At 46.8% G+C, this 21,940-nt stretch overlaps 1 protein-coding gene across 1 annotated transcript in view; it reads left to right on the plus strand.

Moving 5' to 3' along the window:
- The window catches only part of ABCA4 (ATP binding cassette subfamily A member 4), a 119,132-nt gene that overhangs the window by 59,008 nt on the left and 38,184 nt on the right, over nt 1-21,940 (plus strand). Inside the window, exons 9-20 of the mRNA XM_058439740.1 lie at nt 315-489; nt 2,669-2,800; nt 3,954-4,093; nt 4,531-4,668; nt 6,038-6,231; nt 7,324-7,408; nt 10,116-10,321; nt 10,679-10,727; nt 15,741-16,006; nt 16,664-16,788; nt 17,258-17,356; nt 18,156-18,342. Of these exons, the coding sequence (XP_058295723.1) occupies nt 315-489; nt 2,669-2,800; nt 3,954-4,093; nt 4,531-4,668; nt 6,038-6,231; nt 7,324-7,408; nt 10,116-10,321; nt 10,679-10,727; nt 15,741-16,006; nt 16,664-16,788; nt 17,258-17,356; nt 18,156-18,342 (1,796 nt within the window). The remainder of the gene's footprint in view (nt 1-314; nt 490-2,668; nt 2,801-3,953; nt 4,094-4,530; nt 4,669-6,037; nt 6,232-7,323; nt 7,409-10,115; nt 10,322-10,678; nt 10,728-15,740; nt 16,007-16,663; nt 16,789-17,257; nt 17,357-18,155; nt 18,343-21,940) is intronic.

The following is a 21,940-nucleotide window of genomic DNA, read 5'->3' on the forward strand; positions in this document are numbered from 1 at the left end:
ATGTCTCTGTGTCTAAGGTTTCCTGGACTGTGGAAATGAGCCTAATAAATGTCTACCCCTTAGGACCGTTATAAGAGTACATTGAGGTAATTTGTGTAAAGCAGTCGAAGCAGTGCCTGGCATATAGGAGGTGCTGTATAAATGTTTGATGCTAGTATTACTATTATTATTCTGGAGTCTTCCTTACAACGGTAATAGCTGAAGCCACAGGGGCAGGTGATGTTACAGGTAGAATACAAGGGCCTGGAGAAAGAGCCCTGGGGCCAGGTAATTAGGCATTATGTTTACATCATGTTCATTTTTTTTCCTCCAAGACTCCTTCTTTGAACGTGAGCATCCAGGGTGGGTTCCTGGGGTATGCGTGAAGAATCTGGTAAAGATTTTTGAGCCCTATGGCCGGCCAGCTGTGGACCGTCTGAACATCACCTTCTACGAGAACCAGATCACCGCATTCCTCGGCCACAATGGAGCTGGGAAAACCACCACCTTGTGAGTCTTCCAGCAGAGAAGCTGGCTGCCATGCTAGCCTGTCATTTCCTGGCTTAGTCTTTCCCTATCAGTGGCTGTCTACTCTTTCCCACAAATTTTAGTGACAAATATTTGCCGCCCCAAGAATGTGTAAAAGCTTTCTGCACTATTCAAAGCTCACTCATATGTATTCTCTTGAGGGGGAGGTAGAATACATTTATTGCCCCTTTTGTGTGCCGGGGAAGTGGACATTCATTCGGAGAGTTAAGTGACTTTCCTGAAGCCGAGTTGTCATGGCTCAGCGGGGGCAAAAGTCAGGCACCACAGTTGCCTCTTGTTTCTCACACCTTGAGTCTTTCCCCCCATCCCAACAGTCCACGGTGGTGATCAAGTCATGGCCGCTGTCATCACGTGCATGGAAGCTATAGAGTCCTCCTATTTCCTTTCTCTTTTCTTTCTTCTTTTTTTTTTTTTTTTTTTTTTTTTTGAGACAGTGTCTCACTCCGTTACCCATGCTGGAGGGCAGTGGTGCGATCTTGGCTCACTGCAACCTCCGCCTCCCAGGATCAAGCGATTCTCCCACCTCAGCCTCCCAAGTAGGTGGGACTACAGGTGCATACCACCACACCCAGCTAATTTTTGTATTTTGGTTTTTTTTTTTAGTAGAGACAGAGTTTTACCATGTTGGCCAGGCTGGTCTCGAACTCCTGACCTCAGGTTATCTGCCCACTTCAGCTTCCCAAAATGCTGGGATTACAGGCATGAGCCACCGCACCAGGCGGAGTCCTGCTATTTTCAAGGAACATTCCTTTTCCTACCAATCATTAGGCAGGCTTCAACATCAGCCGATGAGGGTTAGTGGTAGTTCTGGAGAAAGTAAAAAAAAAAAAAAAATCAGTCTCTAGAGGGGCTTGTGGAGTAACCGCCTGGTAACAGAAGGTCAGGGCAGGGAAGGTGAAGGGCTCTGCGTGGATCTCTCAGCTCCGCAGGCGCCCCACTCTCCTCCAAGGGACCCGAGCGCCATCTGCTGAGAGGAGAACACAGCCCGCCATGGTTTCCCAAGGAGCAGCAGACACGGACCTCGCAGGGGGCAGCGAACCCACGTGACACAGTCTTCAAGTCCTTTGGAGAGCCCCAGGAAGGAACAACAGCGTGTACACCCTGTGATGGAATGTTCTCTAGGGCGGTTCAGTGTGAATGGAATGTGGGGACAGTGCCATTCTAATTGGTTCTGTTTCCCTCTAGTGGTCGATCCGCGGAGATTTCGGCTTCTCCATCAGGACAAGTTCAGATAGCATGAGATGGTATCAGAACTCAGGGACAGAGCTGGGTGTGGCGGCCCTGCATCCATCTGCTTTCTCTCCATGCTAACCGATATGGTCAGAGAGCTGGAAGCAAATTCCAGGACCTCAGGGCTCCGCAAAGGCAAACACATGACTTCATCGGCTGCTGACATGCAACTTCCCCCGGGGGTTAAAACAATGTTTAATACCAACAGTAATAATATTTTTGAGTTTTACTTTATGCTGGCTCTGTTGTAATGTTGTAAGTGTATTAACTCATTTAAGCCTTACAACAACTTAAGGACATGGGAGTCATAGTTCCCATTTAAAAAAAAAAAAATGCCTACCATTGCTCTCAGGCTTTTTATGTTTTGGATCCAAAGCTAATATTGGTGGTGGTAATTGCCATGCCTGGCTTCGATCAATTAATCAGCAAATGCCTAGGACTGCTTAGGGTTCTGGCTTTCATCAAGACCTTACCCAGGCTTTATGATGATGACACCTGGCTTTTCAATAGCCATGACTGCTCACCCAGGAGGCAAAGCCTTGAGTCATGCACCAAACACCTTTTATTGATCCTCTCCAACACCAGGCTCCGTGATGGCTGAGCTGGGGACACCTGTAACTGCACGTGAACATTTTGAGGCTGGGAATCCCAAAGGCCCTCGGCACTGGCCTGGGAGCACCAGGAAATAAGTAGAAGCAGAGAAGGATGGCAGAGGTGGCCCTCTGCATTAGGGCCTGGATGTACACGCTGGTGCTAAGGGGGCCCCACAGCTAATAGCGGTTTGAGTTTGACTGACAGCTCCAGGCAGGAATCCCAGTGAGAATTCTCACTGAACCTGGTGTGGGGGTGGCTCTCCTAAGGCATGTTGCTAAAAGCCATCTCTTCTGCCACTGACTCCTGTGTTCTGCAGGTCCATCCTGACAGGTCTGTTGCCACCAACCTCTGGGACTGTGCTCGTTGGGGGAAGGGACATTGAAACCAGCCTGGATGCAGTTCGGCAGAGCCTTGGCATGTGTCCACAGCACAACATCCTGTTCCACCAGTAAGCGACACAGGAACTGAGACCTCCCCATCCCCTCTCCTCACCTCTTCCCCCAGCACACTTTTCTAGAGCTCAGCTCAGGGGTGCCAGGCCTGGGCACAGGCAGAGATACAGACTCTTATTTGGTTTCCCCCATGTTTAAAGTCCTTTGTCCTACTTGCAGTGAGAATTGTCCCTGAGAATATGGGACTCTGCCTCTTCTGCTCAGAACTGAGGGCTCCGCCCTCAGAAGGGTGAGGCTGCCTTCGCTCTGACAGAGCAGCTGATCTATCCCCGAGCCCCTTGTGCAGCCCTGAAGTACTTCCTCTCTGGGACCAAAGACAGGAGGACCACTGTTCCTTTTTCCTGTTTAAGCCACGGCCTGAAAGGCAAACTTTTCAGAGGGCTTTTCAGTTACTTTTTTCCCCAATAAGATATCTTTTATTTCTCATCTAAGAAGCATGCATAGTCATTGTGAAAGAAAAAAAAAGGAAGGGAGGAAGGAAGGGAGGGAGGGAGGGAAGAAGGAAGGAAGGAAAGGAAGGGGAGGGAGGGAGGGAAGAAGGAAGGAAGGAAAGGAAGGGAGGGAGGGAGGGAGGGAGGGGAGAAGGGAGGGAAGGGGAGGGAGGAAAAGGGAAGGGGAAGGAGGAAGGAAAGGGAAGGAGGGAGGAAGGAAATGTAGGTAAACAAAAACTTGAAAATAAAAGCTACCTGTAATTTCACTACTCAGAGATAACCGCTGTTAACACATTGGTATATAATTTTTTAGAACTTTCTCTTATACATGTATAGATAGATAAACACATATACTTCAAAATCATAAAGAATAGTAAAACTATGCATACAATTTTATAACCTGACATTTTTTTCAATAAAAAGGATTGCTTTTTTAAACATAAGATATCATGAACATCTTTCATGTCATTACATATTCTTCTATAAAATAATATTTAATGTTTACAGACTATTCCATTGTATGAATGAACTATGTAAGCCATCCTCTTATTAGATATTTAAGCAGGGTCTGCTATTTTTGTATTGTATCATAAACACCACCACAGTGAGCATCTTGATTGCCGAATCAAGAATACTTGTCCTCAATTCTTTCCGTAAGATCGGCTGCTAGAAGTGGAAGTGCTGAGCCATTGCTTTTCCCGTTGTCCCATCCTCCTAGCCTCACGGTGGCTGAGCACATGCTGTTCTATGCCCAGCTGAAAGGAAAGTCCCGGGAGGAGGCCCAGCTGGAGATGGAAGCCATGTTGGAGGACACAGGCCTCCACCACAAGCGGAATGAAGAGGCTCAGGACCTATCAGGTGCTCGGAGTTGGATGGAGACAGGGCCACGGATGGCAAATCCATGGCTCCCCAGTGCACCCAGGAGGTGGGGGAGGCTTGGAGCAGGAGAGCTTCTAAGGGTGGGAACACCTCTGTGAAGTTACCCCCAAAATCTAACAGCAGCCCCCAGATCATTTTCCCTGCAGAGCACTGTCTCATAGCAGCCTGGGTTTTATTTGTCCTGAGGTTGACGTGTTTGAACAGTCTTCAAAGGGTCTGATCCGAGGAGGCAAGGGTTGCCCTTTCTCCATTTACAAAGCCTGAACAGTATTAGGGCTTTGAATGCTGTAAACATCTAAGAGCCAGCATCAAACCACCGCTGGGTTAAGGTATCCCCACAATGCCACTGGCCCTGGGCCTTTCTCTTCCTCATCCTCCACAGCCGCTTAACTCTCCCGTCCTTCTTGTGCCTCCAGGTGGCATGCAGAGAAAGCTTTCGGTCGCCATTGCCTTTGTGGGAGATGCCAAGGTGGTGATTCTGGACGAACCCACCTCTGGGGTGGACCCTTACTCAAGACGCTCGATCTGGGATCTGCTCCTGAAGTATCGCTCAGGTAACAGCCACTGCGCAGTCTCCTGGGCTCTCACTGCAGCCCTAGCTGTGGTCCCCACCCTCTCACCTGGCATTTTGTAGCTGAGTACAGGAACCACAATGACTACACTCAGAAGGGGGTTTATCAGTGACTTGGTAAATCTAAGTTCCAGCTAAAGCCTCCTGAGGTTTTTACAAATATAAACAGAGAATCATTGATGAGGCAACCTACTTCCCAAAATATTTTAGAAAATTCTCTTGACCTGCAGCCCTTCTGTCTGGAATAATGGATGCTACTCTAGGTAAATGTCCTCTCTGACCACGGGGACCCAGGTCACCTGCAAACACACCTGGAAGCTCCATAGCTGTCAGATGACCACTCAGGACCAGTGTGAGGGTGACCTGCTGGGCATTCAGTGCTCCAGAGGATGGCCGCAGATGGAAGTGGCTCCTCTGACATGGCACCTCTGTCATGGCACCTCTCAGACAAGCGGCTCAGATCGGAAGAGACAGCAGGCAGAGCTGAGTGCCCATAGAGGTAACAGCACGGTTCAACCCCGTGGTCGAGCCAGAGCTTTCCCCATTGCTCTACTCACACAGCATTGACCCGTGCCTTTCTCTGAGGGTTTGTCATCCTGGAGTCCTCATTGCTGTTTTCTTTGTTTCTTTTTCTTTTTTTTTTTTTTCTGAGACAGAATCTTCTCGCTCTGTCACCCAGGCTGGAGTGGAGTGCAGTGGCACAATCTCCGCTCACTGCAAGCTCTGCCTCCCGGGTTCACGCCATTCTCCTGCCTCAGCCTCCTGAGTAGCTGGGACTACAGGCGCCCACCACCACGCCCAGCTAATTGTTTTTGTATTTTTAGTGGAGACAGGGTTTCACCATGTTAGCCAGGATGGTCTCGATCTTCTGACCTCAGGTGATCCACCTGCCTCGGCCTCCCAAAGTGTTGGGATTACAGGCGTGAGCCACCGTGCCTGGCCTGCTGTTTTCTTTTAATGACATCTCCAGTCAGTGAGAGTATGCACGTGTGTGTTCTTTATGAAGATTATAAATCCAGAGTTTAATGATCCAGAAAATGTACGTATGAAACTCACTAGATACTGACCATAATACATGAACCCCTAATATAGAGATTATTTGAATCTCTATCCTATGCTGGATATACAGAGACACTGTGTGTGGCAATGCTTTACAGTATGTAGGATGCTATGAAATGTTAGTTATTATTGTCCTAATATCCTGGAATTTGCTGCTGAATTAGTTCCCTTGGGTTTTTTTTAGTTAACTCCTGATTTTTGCAACTATATAGCCAGGAAATTGCTGTACACCCTTTACCAACCACGCCCAACCCAGGGCAGGCCTGGTGATTGCCCTGGCCCCTACCTTGCAGGCAGAACCATCATCATGTCCACTCACCACATGGACGAGGCCGATCTCCTTGGGGACCGCATTGCCATCATTGCCCAGGGAAGGCTCTACTGCTCAGGCACCCCGCTCTTCCTGAAGAACTGCTTTGGCACGGGCTTGTACTTAACCTTGGTGCGCAAGATGAAAAACATCCAGAGCCAAAGGAAAGACAGTGAGGTAGGTGTCTGCCCAGGGAAGGACCCTGGCCTGGGTGAGAAGGAGCACACAGCACGGGGCTGCCACTCCAGACATGGCTACTCACACAGGCTCTCGCCATCAGAATCAGTGTGTTTGTTCTGGAACCATTTGCAGAAGATTTCGATGAACACATTCTGAAGCCTCCTCCTACAAAGATGCTTTTAGCCAAAATGAAACAACTAGCTTTAAATGGTCTGCAAGTATTACATGCCAGATTACACACCAGTTTGGTGCGTTTTGGTGCAACATAGAAGTGAGTGTCTTATACTGTAAGGTTAGGCTGTTTTAAGAGCAATTGGTTAAGCTTTGTTCTTTTTTCATGTCAACATTCATATTCCCTAATTAAATCTGAATTTTGGTGGTAAGTGAAAACTAAGAAGAGGCCTCCTTGGGTGCTATAACATAAAAATGATGAAGCCAAAAAATACCAACCAGCAGAGACCACTTCAGCACATCAGGAGACCCAGTTTTATGTCTGTGCTGCGAAGTGGACAAACTGTGTCATCCTAGGCAAATTATTTAATTCCTCCTTTTTTTATTAGTTTTTTCTTCTTCACATGGAAAATGAAGCTAATGACCTCTGCTTCTGCTTCTTAGGGATGTGAAGATAAATGAGATAAAGTATTATAAATGTGCTCTGGGCTTCTTAAGAACAGGCATTGCTCACATTCAAATGGTCACGATTATGATATGGCAGCATTATTTATGCCTCTGGTTTAAGTGTCTGGCTGCTGCTGGGGTTTCCTGTGTCCACCCATGGGGAGGGAGGCACAGAATGTCTCCCACAGGCAGAACCTACAGCTGCCACATAATTGATGACAAGCCAAAGGGACCCTTGGAGGTTCTGCTTCTCTCTGTGTGTGACTCACACACTCTCTAGGATAAAATCAAGCGACTACACCCTAAAAATGCTCAGATGAATTAACAGATTAAACAATGAAGAAAAAAATGTGTTGACTACACTTGGCAGTGAGAAATAAATAAAGCAGGCAATAACAGCAGCCGGCATCAGGGAGAGGCTGTCATTGAAGGGATGTGCATCTTGTCAGTCATCCCGTCCATCTGTTGCAGGGGACCTGCAGCTGCTCGTCTAAGGGTTTCTCCACCACGTGTCCAGCCCACGTCAGTGACCTAACTCCAGAACAAGTCCTGGATGGTAAGGACTGGACGGGCCATACTTGGGTTCCTGTCTGGCAGCCATCTCCCAGTATTGCTGGGTGTGTCCTGTTGTGATGCATTTTAATGGGAGCAAAGAGAACACTGTGTACTTCTCAAGGTCACACAGTTGTTCTTTTGCTTTGAGCTTCTTTCCCCTCTTCCTTCTTCCTTCTTCCTTCTTCCTTCATCCCCAAAGGGATTTTAAAAGTCATGCACCTAAAGGCCCTTTCCCTTCAATGAGGAATACACTCTGTGTTCTTACCCTTAGTAAGCCTTCATTCCTGGGGTCCCCCTGCCCTGGCTCCAGGCCACATTCCTTAGTGTCTGGGGAGAGCTTCTTCTACATGTGTGCCATGGTGCCCTCTAGTGGAAGCATGGTGACGCACGGCTCTTCCAGCGAACTTGTGGAGTCAGAGATTGCATGTGTGGATGGCAAGTCTGGAAATAGCATACACCCCCGTTACACTCCTGATTCTCCCCTCAGCTTCCCAATTTCCCAGTGATTCTCCCTTTAATTAGGATGCACTGAGGCTCTCAGGGCTGCCACCATCTCCGGGGAGCTGCAGTGGAGAGGCTATCCCCTCTCTATGTGAGAGAATATTTGAGAAGCATATTCCCACACAGGAGCAAAACTAAACTTACGTACTGATGCAGGTTAATGAATGGGGAAAGTATCTGCTTATCAAAGAAAAAGCATATTTTTCTATTTAGCACAAACTTTTTCTAAATGTTAAGAATTTACTAACTGAAATCTGGTGAAGCAAGAGAACTGGGCAATATTTGTGTTGTCCGATCATTACAACTGGAGGGAACATGCCCAGAGAGCCATCATCACCGTTCATGCACCTGCCCTCTCTTTACACTGAGAGACCCTGTGATGAACAGAAAACATCCTTTTAGGATGACATTTCTGGGTCTTTCTCCTAGCCTGCCTTGCTGTGGGTATCTATCTCCCCGCTCTCTGAACCTTGATCAAGAAGTTTATATTTGTTTTAAATCGATACTAATATGTTAAGTTACTGTGATTTGCCAAAATTAGGTTGGAAACAGGGCCTGCGTGGCTGAATGATTCTTTTTTTTTAAATTACTTTATTTCTAAATAAAGGTTTTCTTTGTATAGAATCGGGATGCTGTGAATGGTGGGAAATGCAGTAAATAGTTATGCCCCAAATAAGAAAGGGAAAATCATTTGAATCCCCAGTTAGCTCCTTGAAAGTCTTTTCACTCGAACACACCCACATCCCACACACACACTCACAGACCTCCCTCCCAGATGCCCAAAGCCCTGCTGACCTACAGAGCTACTTCTGGAAAGGCTGACACATGCCTAAGACACAATTCCTGGGAATCCAGCAGCTTTGGGTTCAATTTCCTTCCTAAAAGAACAATGAATATGACCCCTGGAGAGCTATTAGGCAGAGCTGCTTCCTTAACGTAAAGGACTCTCCGGCCTCCGTATGCAGTCATCCCAGAGCTAAAGACAATCAAGTCCAACTTGCAGATTTGACATAAAGCAAGACTTCCAGTCCAGCTAGGCAGAAGGATTTTGGTTGAAAACCATGAAATCCCTTCATATGGATCATTTTTTAAACAACGGAAAAAGAGAAGAACCTACTGGGTGTCCCCAACTCTGAGAGCTGCTTTCTGAAGAGTCGTGTTTTGAGTCCCGGAATCCCTCTCCCTTTGACCTGCCTCTCAAGACAATGTGTGAGGGAACTCTCTCTTCAAGTGCATGCAAGTGAGGTTTTTACAGTTAGATTTTTAATTCTAAAGTAATACACACTTGTACATAAAATTCAGTTCTGACTGTATACATGTGTCAGATAAACAGTTGATACCTGACACTTGTTCACAGTCCATGATACGCACCCCATATCCTACTCTCTCCCCCAGCCTCTCTCCATGGCTTCTCAACCCCCCTCTGCATTTCCTGTGAGCTGAGGATTCAGTTTTGTTTGTGGAGGCAGGTGCAATCCCAAGAGAAACTGTGCAATCTTCCGAGAAGTTAGAGTAGGCATGGGTGTGTGATTTAGGGAAGGCACTTCTCACTCAGCTTGGTCACCGGTTCCAGGTTTGTGTCTTGGGCAAGTCCCCCGTAGCTGGGGACAGACCAGAAAAATGAAAACAACTTTGACTTAGCCCTCAAGTTTTCAGTGAATGAGAATGAAAAACAACCATGAGTAAGAGATTTCTTACCGAGATGATGTAAAGGATAACAATAGCAGCCAGCACTCACCTATGTGCCAGGTATTTCTCTAACTGTTTTGTGTAGTTTAACTCATCCAGTCCTCAAAAACAACAATGAAGTGGATACCAGTATTTTCCCCTTTTCACAGATGAGGAAACTCGAGTGTGACCCACCCAACGTAACATAGCTTGAGGGGACAGAGCATTTGGTTGAACAGAGGAGGAACTGGCACAGGAAAGTTGCATGACTCCCCCACCAACCTCCGCCCCCAGGTTGCACAGCTAGCTAGTTGGGAGGACTTTGCTTCCGTTTCCCTCTCCCTCTCAATGATGATCTCAGAGCCAACTAAGCTAAAAACAGACTTGATGGAGCATCAGTCCTCTGAAAGAGTCGCTGCCGAGATACAAAATACCTCTTCCTCAAAGGGGAAGTGGAGAGAAGTAGGAAAGCTGGGTAACCTCACAATCTTCCAGGTTCTGGAAAACAGAGCTGGCATCAGTCTTTCTTCTTGTCCTAGGGGATGTAAGTGAGCTGATGGATGTAGTTCTCCACCATGTTCCAGAGGCAAAGCTGGTGGAGTGCATTGGTCAAGAACTTATCTTCCTTCTTCCAAATAAGAATTTCAAGCACAGAGCATATGCCAGCCTTTTCAGAGAGCTGGAGGAGACGCTGGCTGACCTTGGTCTCAGCAGTTTTGGAATTTCTGACACTCCCCTGGAAGAGGTAAAGTAGAGATTCCAGCTGGTTTCTGTCAAGTGCCAGAAGTGGTGGTTCTTTGAAAAAGTCTAACATTAGAGCAAAGTTTTGTAAAAGCAAAAAGCCATCGTTCCCCACCCAAGCATAGCAACTATCTTCATTTTTGGCATACTTCCCCCTGCCTCTGCATGCATACAAATTTTATGTACTTGTGGTTACTGTGTGCGTACGTTTTTGTATTTATAGAAGATGATGTTCTTAGATAGAGTCATAATGTATTTTCTTCCCATTATGAAGCAATACCCAACAAAACGGAGCTTGGGTTAGATTTTTCTGAGAATAAGAATGACTAAACAAAATTCTCTCTCTTTTACTTCTTGACAGATTTTTCTGAAGGTCACGGAGGATTCTGATTCAGGACCTCTGTTTGCGGGTATGGTGCTGGAGCCTGTGGCTTGTTCCCTTCCTCGCTTCCCTCCCAAGTTCTATCTCGAAAGTCTAAGGGGCTGAGCGCAGTGGCTCATGTCTGTAATCCCAGCAATTTGGGAGGTCGAGGCAGATGGATCACCTGAGTTCGAGACCAGCCTGGCCAACATGGTGAAACCCCGTCTCTACTAAAAAAAAAAAAAAAAAAAAAAAACAAAAATTAGCGAGGCGTGGTGGTGCGCACCTGTAATTCCAGCTACTTGGGAGGCTGAGGCAGGAGAATCACTTGAACCTGGGAGGCAGAGGTTGCAGTGAGCAGAGATTATGCCACTGCACTGCAGCCTGAGCAACAAGAGCAAAATCCATCTCAAAAAAAAAAAAAAAAAAACAGTCTAAGGAAAAAGTCATGAAACAACAAAGCAGGCAAATACTCCTCCATAGTGGCCGGGCGCGGTGGCTCACGCTTGTAATCCCAGCACTTTGGGAGGCCCAGGTGGGCGGATCACGAGGTCAGGAGATCGAGACCATCCTGGCTAACACGGTGAAACCCCGTCTCTACTAAAAATACAAAAAATTAGCCGGGCGAGGTGGCGGGCGCCTGTAGTCCCAGCTACTCCGAGAGGCTGAGGCAGGAGAATGGCGTGAACCCGGGAGGCGGAGCTTGCAGTGAGCCGAGATGGTGCCACTGCACCCCAGCCTGGGTGACAGAGCGAGACTCCGTCTCAAAAAAAAAAAAAAAAAAAAAAAAAATACTCCTCCATAGTATCTGACTCCCCAGTAGTAGGCATTTTGCATCCTAGATGGCTTTGAGTGATAAAGGAATAACAGACTGAGTTAGGTCTGGATGGGGACACTTTGGATAAATGAGGATTCTTATGGAGGTCAGGTTGGTAGGTTCATCCCTCAGCTCCTCATGCTGTATCCCCAGTCTCTTGTTCCTGCCACATCATCATCCTCATCTGCTCCTGTCATCTCCACCAGGCCTCTGATCCATCGCTGTCTGCGTGAGTGACAGCTGGCAGAGTCCTTAGCGTTTATCAAACGCAACTCAGATGGCAGTCTCCTGGCCCCTTTGAGATCAACATAAAATCATTTTGAACCCTTATTTAGTGGTCTGTGGGCTTTGAAAACATGGGGACCAAAATTCCTGGGGATTCTAGAAGTCTCTCTTCTACATGTGTCAGCCTGGGCACCAACTAGCTCCTTCCATGAACTTTTATTAAACCCACAGCCACACAAAGCATCTGTGAGTGTAGAGAGTTTAAAGCAGAGGGTGGAGGTAGGGAGATAGATGTGTGGAAGGGTTACCTGCCATGCAAACAGAAACCACTTCTGATAGAACACGAGGCATCCACCCACACTGTAAAATCCTCCCCTGGTACAGGCAAAGCTTTGCAGCGATTCTCCTTTGCTGCCCCTGGGTTCCTAACACCTCCTAAGCCACCAGTTACCTCCTTCTTCCCAGTGTGGCATATTTCAGTGTTTTCCTGTTGGAGCGTTTCCTTTCTATGGGGATTCTGGAATAAGCTCTTAAGATAACTTGGTTTTCATCTTTCTTCATAAGTGATCCCAAACATCTGTCTACTATGCCTAGAACTACCAATGGACACATAAAGCAGCCCAGATATGCTTCAGCCCATCCCAGTACGTCACGTGGTGGCCAAAAGATGTAGTCGTCCTGGCAGAGTGGGGATGGGGCAGGAAGCAGTCCTCTCCAGGGGACAGCAGCAATTCACCACAGAACCCAAGTTTCTTTCAAGCTCTGCTGACACAGAAATTGAATAATCTCAGCTCGCCCAATGTCAAAGACTCATATTAACCAAGACCAGAATGAAAATATGCTAATTTATATCAGAAGCTTTGCTGGATTCAAGAGTTAGGGCCTTTTACCTGTGCAGAATATTCTTTCTTGATAAATAGGCCCTCTCAGGAGAATAAATTACACATCAGAGGACTGTTTAGTCAGCATAGTCGTAGAACAGGATATTCCAAAGATACAGTCAAGGGGAGTGGGTAAGAGTGTAGCCTCTGGAGTGAGGCCGACCAAACATCAAACCTGAGCTTCATAATTTGCAAACTAACTGGCTTTGGGTAAGTACTTAGCCTCTTTGTACCTGTTTCCCCATCTGCAAAATGGAGATAATAATAGCATCTACCTGTAGCGTTGTTGAGAGAATTAAGTGAGTTAATGCTTGCCAAGTTATAACACAGTATACGATCACTGATTAAGACTTAGCAACTCTAAACTAAATGTTTACAAACCATCTCTTACCTCAAAGCACTTAACATCCATTGTCTTATTTGATTTCACTATAATCTCATGAAGCAGGCAGGGCAGGGGTCTGCCCCATCTGGGGGAACTGAGCTCACAGAAGTTGGAGGGTTTGCCTAAAGTCACCCAGGCCACTGGGACTCACTCTCTGATCTTAGCTCTGAAATCTAGGATGCTCCATGCCACACTCAGCCACTTTTCAGATGGCTAAGTACATTTGTTTTGAGTTAGCTCAGTCTTAGAGGATGACATTTTCTGATCCTGTCTCCAGTGTTTAAATGAACCTGTAGCTGTGCATTGGGGTCACACATTGCGTGGCATGGAGAGGGTCTGTGGCTGACTGCCACGGTTACTACTTGAGACCATCATTACAGCAGTTACTACTGTTACTGCCTGAGAACATCATTACAAGACTGAACGAAGGGATGAACATGGAAACGATAACAAAAAAACCAAAGTAACTATTTTAAGGAAAGGCTAACATCGGGAAGAAGAGAGAAGACGAGAAGAAGAAAAGGGCTCCCTGCTTCTAATGAGTAAAGGCAGCCCCTTAAGCTTCTGCAGCCCTTCATTATTTATCGGGTAACAGGAGCAAGGAGCAGGAGGTAATGATTGGGTCAGCTGCTTAATTGATCACAGGTTCATGTTGTTACTAAGAGATTTCAATTATGCCTAATCATAAGAAACATTTGTGCAGCCTCCAACAAGGGTCAATGCCACTTCTGAAGGGGTGGCTTATAGTGAGTAACTAGAAAGCAGCAGATAGCCAGGGAGAAACTGGCGATTCTGAACAGGCCTGGAACCCTTAGCTCTGGCCAGGTCAGTGGGCTCCAGTCAGGATGGAGCCTTCAGGGAGAGATCAAAGCTCAGAAGTTTGAGATGATATCAGCCAGCAAAGAGGAGGGGCAGCAGGGATCCTCCCAGAGGGAGGGCCAGCCATGGCAGACATCAAATCTGAGCCCAGATCAGGAGAAGGAGCCTGCAGAACTGGGGCTCTGGCACCAAGAACCTGCAGAACTTTGCCCCTCTGAGTGCAGGTGCCAGGCCTGGGGCTGCCACCTGGCCTTCGCATCCCAGGCCTGGCACATCATAGGTAAATGTAGCTGATGACTGAGCTGACCCAATTCCTTTACAACTGTCCTTGTCCTGGGGGACTTGAGGAGAGTTAAGAAAGCAGCTGGGGACCAACCAACAGTCCTCTAGGCTCTCCATGTCCAGCAGTAGTTGTTCGGCAAATGAGCATTAATCAGTGACTATAAACTATAGCTTCAACATAACCGACCACTTGCAGTGGTTTCTAGAGCATGCTCCCATGTGTTATCTCATTTAAATTTCCAAAACAATCCTGTGAAATGTTCTTTTTTCTTCTTCTTCTTCTTTTTTTGAGATAGAGTTTCGCTCTGTCACCCAGGCTGGAGTACAGCGGCTCGATCATAGCTCACTGCAGCCTTGAACTTCTGGGCTCAAAGGGTCCTCCCACCTCAGCCTCCCAAGTAGCTGGGACTACAGGCACACGCCACCGTGCCTGGCTAATTTCTTTTGTAGTTGTTTGTAGAGACAGGGTCTCCCTGTGTTCTACAGGCTGATCTGAAACTCCTGGGCTCAAGCGATCCTCCTGGCTTGGCCTCCCAAAGTGCTGGGATTACAGGCATGAGCCACCATGCCTTCATTTTACAGATGAGAAGTCTGAGAAAACTCAGATTTAGGCAGGTTGAGTCACTTCCCCAAATTTATGTATCTTGTAAGAATCCATATTCAAACCTCAGTCCCCTAAGTCTTAGTTCATTACTTTTTCTACCACTTCTCAGTATCCGCTAAGAATTCAGAAAGAACCACATCAACTATGATTTTTCATTTGTTTAAGTACACAGGTAATAGGTGAATGTATTTTGTTGTTTAAAAATTCATATAATACACAAAAGGCTAAAGTCTCGCTTCCCACTTCCTCTCCCCTTTCTACCCAACTCTGCCTCCCCAGGGAGAGCTTCTGCTGACAGCCGGTGGGCATTCTTTCAGAGTTTTGCAATTATGTGTGTGTGTGTACATAAGATGTCAGTTTTTCTTTGTGTAGGATACATTAATTTTAAACATAAATGTGAGTGTATTGCACATATCGACCAGCACCTTAGTTTTTTTGTTTGTTTGTTTTGTGCTGTTCGAGAAGGAGTCTTGCTCTGTCACCCAGGCTGGAGTGCAGTCGTGCAATCTCGGCTCATGCAACCTCCGCTTCCTGAGTTCAGGTGATTCTCCTGCCTCAGCCTCCCGAGTAGCTGGGATTACAGGTGGCTGCCACCGTGCCTGGCTAATTTTTGTATTTTTGTAGAGAGGGGGTTTCACTATGTAGGTCAAGCTGGTCTCAAACTCCTGGCCTCAAATGATCCACCCACCTCAGCCTCCCAAAGTGCTGGGATTACAGGCATGAGTCACTGCACCCAGCCAGTTTTGTTTTTTTATTAACCAAGTTACATATTTTAAACTTCTCCATGTCAGTGCTTTTAGAGCTATTTTGTTCTCTGTAATGTGAATAGAGAATTTTAAGGCAATTTCAGGTGAACCTATACAATTTCTCAGTATAAGTAATTTACACTGGAAATCAATTTTTATAAAGATGATTAAGCTACCAGCCTGGGATTTCATTGCTGACTTAAATGAAGAGAAAAACCAATGCTGTAAGGGAAAAAAAAATGTCATTAGAGATCCAGACCTTATAGGCGTTTTCCAAATTATTAATTCAATCTCTCAAAACAGGTGGTGCTCAGCAGAAAAGAGAAAACGTCAACCCTCGACACCTCTGCTTGGGTCCCAGAGAGAAGGCTGGACAGACACCCCAGGACTCCAATGTCTGCTCCCCAGGGGCGCCAGCTGCTCACCCAGAGGGCCAGCCTCCCCCAGAGCCAGAGTGTCCAGGCCCGCAGCTCAACACAGGGACACAGCTGGTCCTCCAGCATGTGCAGGCGCTGCTGGTCAAGAGATTCCAACACACCATCCGCAGCCACAAGGACTTCCTGGCGCAGGTACTGTTGTCGGTCGGTGTTTAGCTGAGCTCAGTGGCTCCTCTCCCAGCCTTCCCCTCCTCTCCTGAGTGATCCTTTACACATGGGTTATAACTCAGCGAGGAGCACCCTCTTTAGATTCTGCTGGTTTTGTTTCCTGCTTTCCAAACTCTTATTTTTATTCTTGGTAGCATGAATCTTCTTTGTAAGTTGGACCTCCCTTAGCAAAGAAAATAGAATAATAGTGAAAATGTTAATATTGTTTTTATTTTTACAGTGAGGGATAAAGTCCTGCTTTCATTTATTTTTGCAGTGACCCTACATATCAAAGTCATTGCCCTCTTTTTTCTTTTAATGTTTTTTAATTTAGAAAAAGAAGCCCTGGTTCAAAGAACAGCGAGTCACATGACTTGCTCTTTGAACTGCCCTTCGACGTCTGGCTGAACACTGGGTTGCATTCAGATTCTTCAGTGGCCACCAGAACATTCTGTTTTCTTCTGCACATCTTACCTTTGCACACCCTGCCTATTATGTTCCCCCAGAAGCCCGACCCTCTCCACCAGGGGCTGATTAGGAGGCTGCAGGATAAATGTTTAAAAGAATGAAGATGTGTGTGCACGCGCACGTGTGACGTCTCCATGCCACAGTCATGTTTATTCCATGTCTATTCTCCCACAGATCGTGCTTCCAGCCACATTTGTGTTTTTGGCTCTGATGCTTTCTATCGTTATCCCTCCTTTTGGCGAATACCCCGCTTTGACCCTTCATCCCTGGATATACGGGCAGCAGTACACCTTCTTCAGGTGCGTGGACTTGGGGTCACCATTCTCCTCCGTGGATTTGGGGCATCTGGGTCACACGCTGCTTAGAAGGGCCCTGACCTTCCCACTTCACTGGGACCTTCACCAATGAGAGAGGGGAGGGGTCTTTGGGCTGCCTGCAGAAAGGAACTTAATTTATCTGCCACTGCTTGGAAAGGCGATCCTAGTGGACAGGCGGGACTGCTTGGGAAGGACAAGTGGGGAAAGGAATGCAAAGCTTGGGTGAGTGGGTTGAAGCGCCATCTTTTTGAGGCACAGGTGACATGCCATCAGACCACCACGAGTGTTCGGGCAGCCTACCACACTCCCAGGAGAGCTAGTGCCATCCCAAGGCAGCATTCAGTGCCTCCAATATATTCCTGGCACACAGCAGCTATCCAGCAAAGGCTCTGAGTTGCATGTTGTTGGCATGAGTCTGCTCTATCCCAGTCACATGTCTCATTCTATCTAGCATGGATGAGCCAGGCAGTGAGCAGCTCACGGTACTTGCAGATGTCCTCCTGAATAAGCCAGGCTTTGGCAACCGCTGCCTGAAGGAAGGGTGGCTTCCGTAAGTCCCTATGCGCCCCTGTCCTAACAAGACTAGCTCCCCTGGGAGGACCTGACGGTGAGTTCAAGATGGCAGGTGTTGGGGAGGCCCCACTCAATCCTGCTCTGCTGGTCACTTCCGTATCTCTGACCAGCACTCCCCCCACCTCTCCTTCCACGCTTGTGTGCAGGGACATTCACTACCTCCTAGGAAGCCCCCACACCACTGGACAGCTCTATATTTCTCAGCATAGAAGTTCTATGTTGAGTTGACAGATGATTCCCCATAACTTATTTGAAAGGCCTCTGAGCAGGGAGGGAGGGAAATAGGGTTATGCTATTGTGTGATTGGGCCTTGAATGGCATGAGTGACACAGTGGCCAGTACTTTGTGATTGTCGTGAGTCTGGAGAAGGGAGTTAGCGAAGGCTGTTGACATCCACCAGGAATCCTAAAAGTTCAATATAATTTTAACTTTTCTCACTCAGTCTTTTTCAAAGCTGTCAATAAGGACCAAAACAGACTAGTTTCAAAAAATTCCTCTTTTGGTTGCTGTGTCTCTCAACAGCTAGAGCTGCTAGGAATAAAAAGGGAGACAAAAGGATCCACAAGCTAGAGATGGTTATTCCCCAGCCCCACACCTAGTCAGTCACGAAACCCTAGTTTTGATATTGCTTGAGCGGAAACCAGCCTCCAAGAGGATAAGAAGAAAGGGCCTGGGTCTAAGGAGGAGGAGGAAAGGGTTGGGCACAATTTCTTATGCCTAGGGATTTGTCATCAACTTTGGGGCTGATGGTGGAATATTTTCTTGTCTTCCATGAGGGAGTACCCTTGTGGCAACTCAACACCCTGGAAGACTCCTTCTGTGTCTCCAAACATCACCCAGCTGTTCCAGAAGCAGAAATGGACACAGGCCAACCCTTCGCCATCCTGCAGGTGTAGCACCAGGGAGAAGCTCACCATGCTGCCAGAGTGCCCTGAGGGCGCTGGGGGCCTCCCACCCCCCCAGGTACCTGACTCCCAGACAACGGGGCCCCGGGTCTGCCTGCCACATGGGGACTAGGGGGAGTCCCTGGTATCTCCTGAGTCTCTCACAAACTAACATTTCAAACTGGCAGTTGAGTAGGGGACTAAACCAAAATCCCTGCACCCTCTGGGAGGGGCTCCCCGCAGGGCGCTGTGGCTGCCAACTGGAGGAAGCCACTCACCAAAAGCTCCATTTTCCACCAGATACTTCCTATTTGATCTAGTAGAAAAAATGTGTTTAAGCACTAAAAAAAATTAAGCAAGTCATATGTGCCCATCATAGAAAAATTAGAAAACACAGGTAAGTCAGAAGGAAAAAAATCATCACTTGGATATAACCACAGATAATGTTTGGTTTGCAGCCACCCAAACAGATTATATTCCAAATATTGTTTTGAAATCTGATTTACCGCATAATTTACTATGAATATGCACCCATGTCAATAAATAGACATCTGCATCATTTTTAATATCTGTATATTATCCCATTGTTTGAATTTCCTTTTTTTTTTTTTTTTTTTTGAGACAGAATCTCGCTCTGTCACCCAGGTTGGAGTGCAGCGGTGCAATCTCGGCTCACTGCAACCTCTGCCTCCCAGGTTCAATTCTTGTGCCTCAGCCCGCCCCTCTCCCCTCCCGAGTAGCTGGGATTACAGGCATGCACCATCATGCCCGGCTAATTTTTTTGGTAGTTTTAGTACAGACAGGGTTTTACCATGTTGGCCAGGCTGGTGTTGAACTCCTGGCCTCAAGTGATCTACCCGCCTCTGCCTCCCAGGGTGCTAGGATTACAAGCGTGAGCCACTGCGCCTGGCCTAAAGTTACTTTAAATTAACTGATCTCCCATTATTGGCCACTTGGGTTTTTTAGTTTTCACCATTATAAGCAATGCTATGATGTACATTCAAATGCAAATGTGTTTACACACTGATTAACAGTCTTAATTAAGAAGCTCTCCATGTGCTGGGTCTCTAACATCTGCAGGTATGTACACAAATACATGCACAGCCAGCATCCATCTTTGGCAGGGACATTAATGATCTTGGCTCTGAGCAGCACCCTGTCCTGGGAGTTCTAAAGTCCAGAACAGATTACAGTGAGCATCTCCTGGGGGATTTAGAGACATCGAGGAAGGCTGTGTCCCTGGTTGATAATGGGCCTCCCAGCTGACTTGCCAGGGCTGGGCCTTAGACGGCCCTGTCCAGTGATTTGTCAATGAATAAACAGTTCCCAAAGAGGCTATGCAGTTCAGTGGGAAAGCACAGGTATGGGACACGGAGAGCCCCAGGTGGGCTACTCGACCTCTCTGAACCTTAATTTTATCACCTGTGAATTGGGACTAACTGCTTATTTCATAATATTATTATGAGGATTTAATGAAATCATGTGAGCAAGGAATTATTTAGAATTAGATTCAACTCAAGTGATGACAACCCCAAACTAACAGCAGATAAAACAAGACACAACTTGTTTCTCACTCATCTAAAAGTCTATGTGGGTGGTGCATGATGTTCTATTCTGTTTCTCCTCCACACTAAACAGCCCTCAGCCCCATCAGCCAATATGGCAGGAGCTGCTTTCCAGGCAGCAGAATGGAAGAAGGATGAGGCAAAACAGAGGGCAGAGTGTGCACATGTGCTATGTTTAGGGAAGGTTTTCTGAAGTTCCCACATAGCACTTCCACTTACAAACCCAACAGAGAAGGCTATGGCTAAGGCAGCAGGGAGGAGCAAATAATGGGAGCAACTAGATTTTGCCACAGCACCTATCACAGTCTGGTTTATAAATGGTTCTATGCCAAGAACACCCGATCCCTGCTCTTTTTTATATTCTAAAGCATGTATCTTTATGTTTCTCAAGCAATATTTTCTCTCTTTGAATCACAGCTCATCCGCTGCATCATAGGGATCCTAAAAGAAGGACCCGAGGAGCTTGTCTCAGTCCTCTGTGCCCCAAGAGGAAGCTTTGCTTGTTTGCTTTGCTGTCAATGCTGAGGGCTCCTGTGGCTGCCTCCACTCAAAACCCTCCAGCATCAGGACATCAAGGCTGTGATACTGTACCCTGAGCTCTTGGCCAGGGCGAGGGAGGGGAGGCCAAGCCTACCTACATGGTGTTTCATTTCCTAAACGAACGCTTACTTCCATGCTGTCTGTCCAGCTTAGAAACTTATTTTCAGTAGTGTGGGTCCTTGGTCCCTGGACAAAATGTAGCAGCCAAAGTCCTGGAAAAAGGCAAGCCAGTTCCTGCCATTTTCTTTCACTTCTGCATTTCCTCACTATTATACATGCCCTCCTTGGAGCAGAACTGAATGCCACGCAGATGCACAGGAGCTGCGCGCTCTCTCTCTCTCTCTCTCACACACTTTTTCTCTCTCTCTCTTTCTTTCTCAATCTCTCTGTCTCTATCTCTTACTCTTTATCTCTCAATCTCTCACTCTTTCTCTCTTACTCTTTCTCTCAATCTCTCTCTCATTCTCTCTCAATCTTTCTCTCTCTCTCTCTTTCTCACACACACACACTCACAAACCCACACTCTTATTCACATCTGCTCACCCTAGCCACTCAAACACGATCCCTCATTCAGCCTGGAATATGTCCAGAGGGCGTGGGCCTGATTCAGAGACAATCAGTTGTTCTCATCTGGGAAATGGGGCAATGTAGTCCTCTCTAGGGACCCTCCCTGCTCTAACATTCTTTGAATGTGGTGGGTCCTGAGGTGGAAGCACTCTGTCCCTGACTTCTAGTATATGTGGAGATAGGTTTACACAAATATTTTATTGGGCAGAACTTTTATAAAACAATTTATCATAAGCTATCCCAGCCAGCAGCAATTGTTCCAACCTGGATTCCACCAGGGGAGCTTGGCAGGTCTTCTGAGTGCCATTTTCAGCTTGAGAAGCAGGTGACTGAGTGAAAAGAGCAGGGAGGAGACAGAGGCAGATTCTGTTCCTAGGCCCTGGGCCACCCACCCGCAAGTTTGCAGCCCAGCCAGTGCAAGTCAGCTAACTGTTCTGAACCTCAGTTTCTCTGTCTGTAAATTAAGCTAAAAATTCTTCTTTCAAAGACTGTCAGGATGAAGTGAGATCATGTATGTAGGGCATTTAACATAGTGCCCGACACACAGAGAGCATTCGGTAGGTGCCAGCTCTCCTCCTGGCAGGAGAGAGAGAAACAAGATGAAAAGAGTGAATTAAAGAAGAGGAAAGTCAAATGGGAAAACAGGGGAGGAGATAGAAAGTGTATAAAAAGGAAAGAATGGTGCGCAATAGTGGCGGTGTAATGCCACCAAAATCCCCTCAACTACTTCTGGGCAGCACCCTTGACAGAGTGAATGCTTTTACCCAAGGGTCATGACTAACGTGTGAAGTTGGCTAATGTGAGGATGTAAGCGCAGTGTGTTCCCAGATTTGCAGTAATATTGCCACCTGGCGGACAAACCCATGCACCTTTGAATTTTCCAAAAATGTTTCGATGAACTAGCTTCCAGTCCTAGATATATTTTGAAAGTGATTTGTAAATTGTAAGGCACTATTCAAATTATTTCATTAATGTCACAAATCAACTGTGTCATCTGTATGCCAC

This window comes from Hylobates moloch, unplaced genomic scaffold, assembly GCF_009828535.3.
Source record: "Hylobates moloch isolate HMO894 unplaced genomic scaffold, HMol_V3 SCAFFOLD_5, whole genome shotgun sequence".
NCBI classification, from domain to species: domain Eukaryota; kingdom Metazoa; phylum Chordata; class Mammalia; order Primates; family Hylobatidae; genus Hylobates; species Hylobates moloch.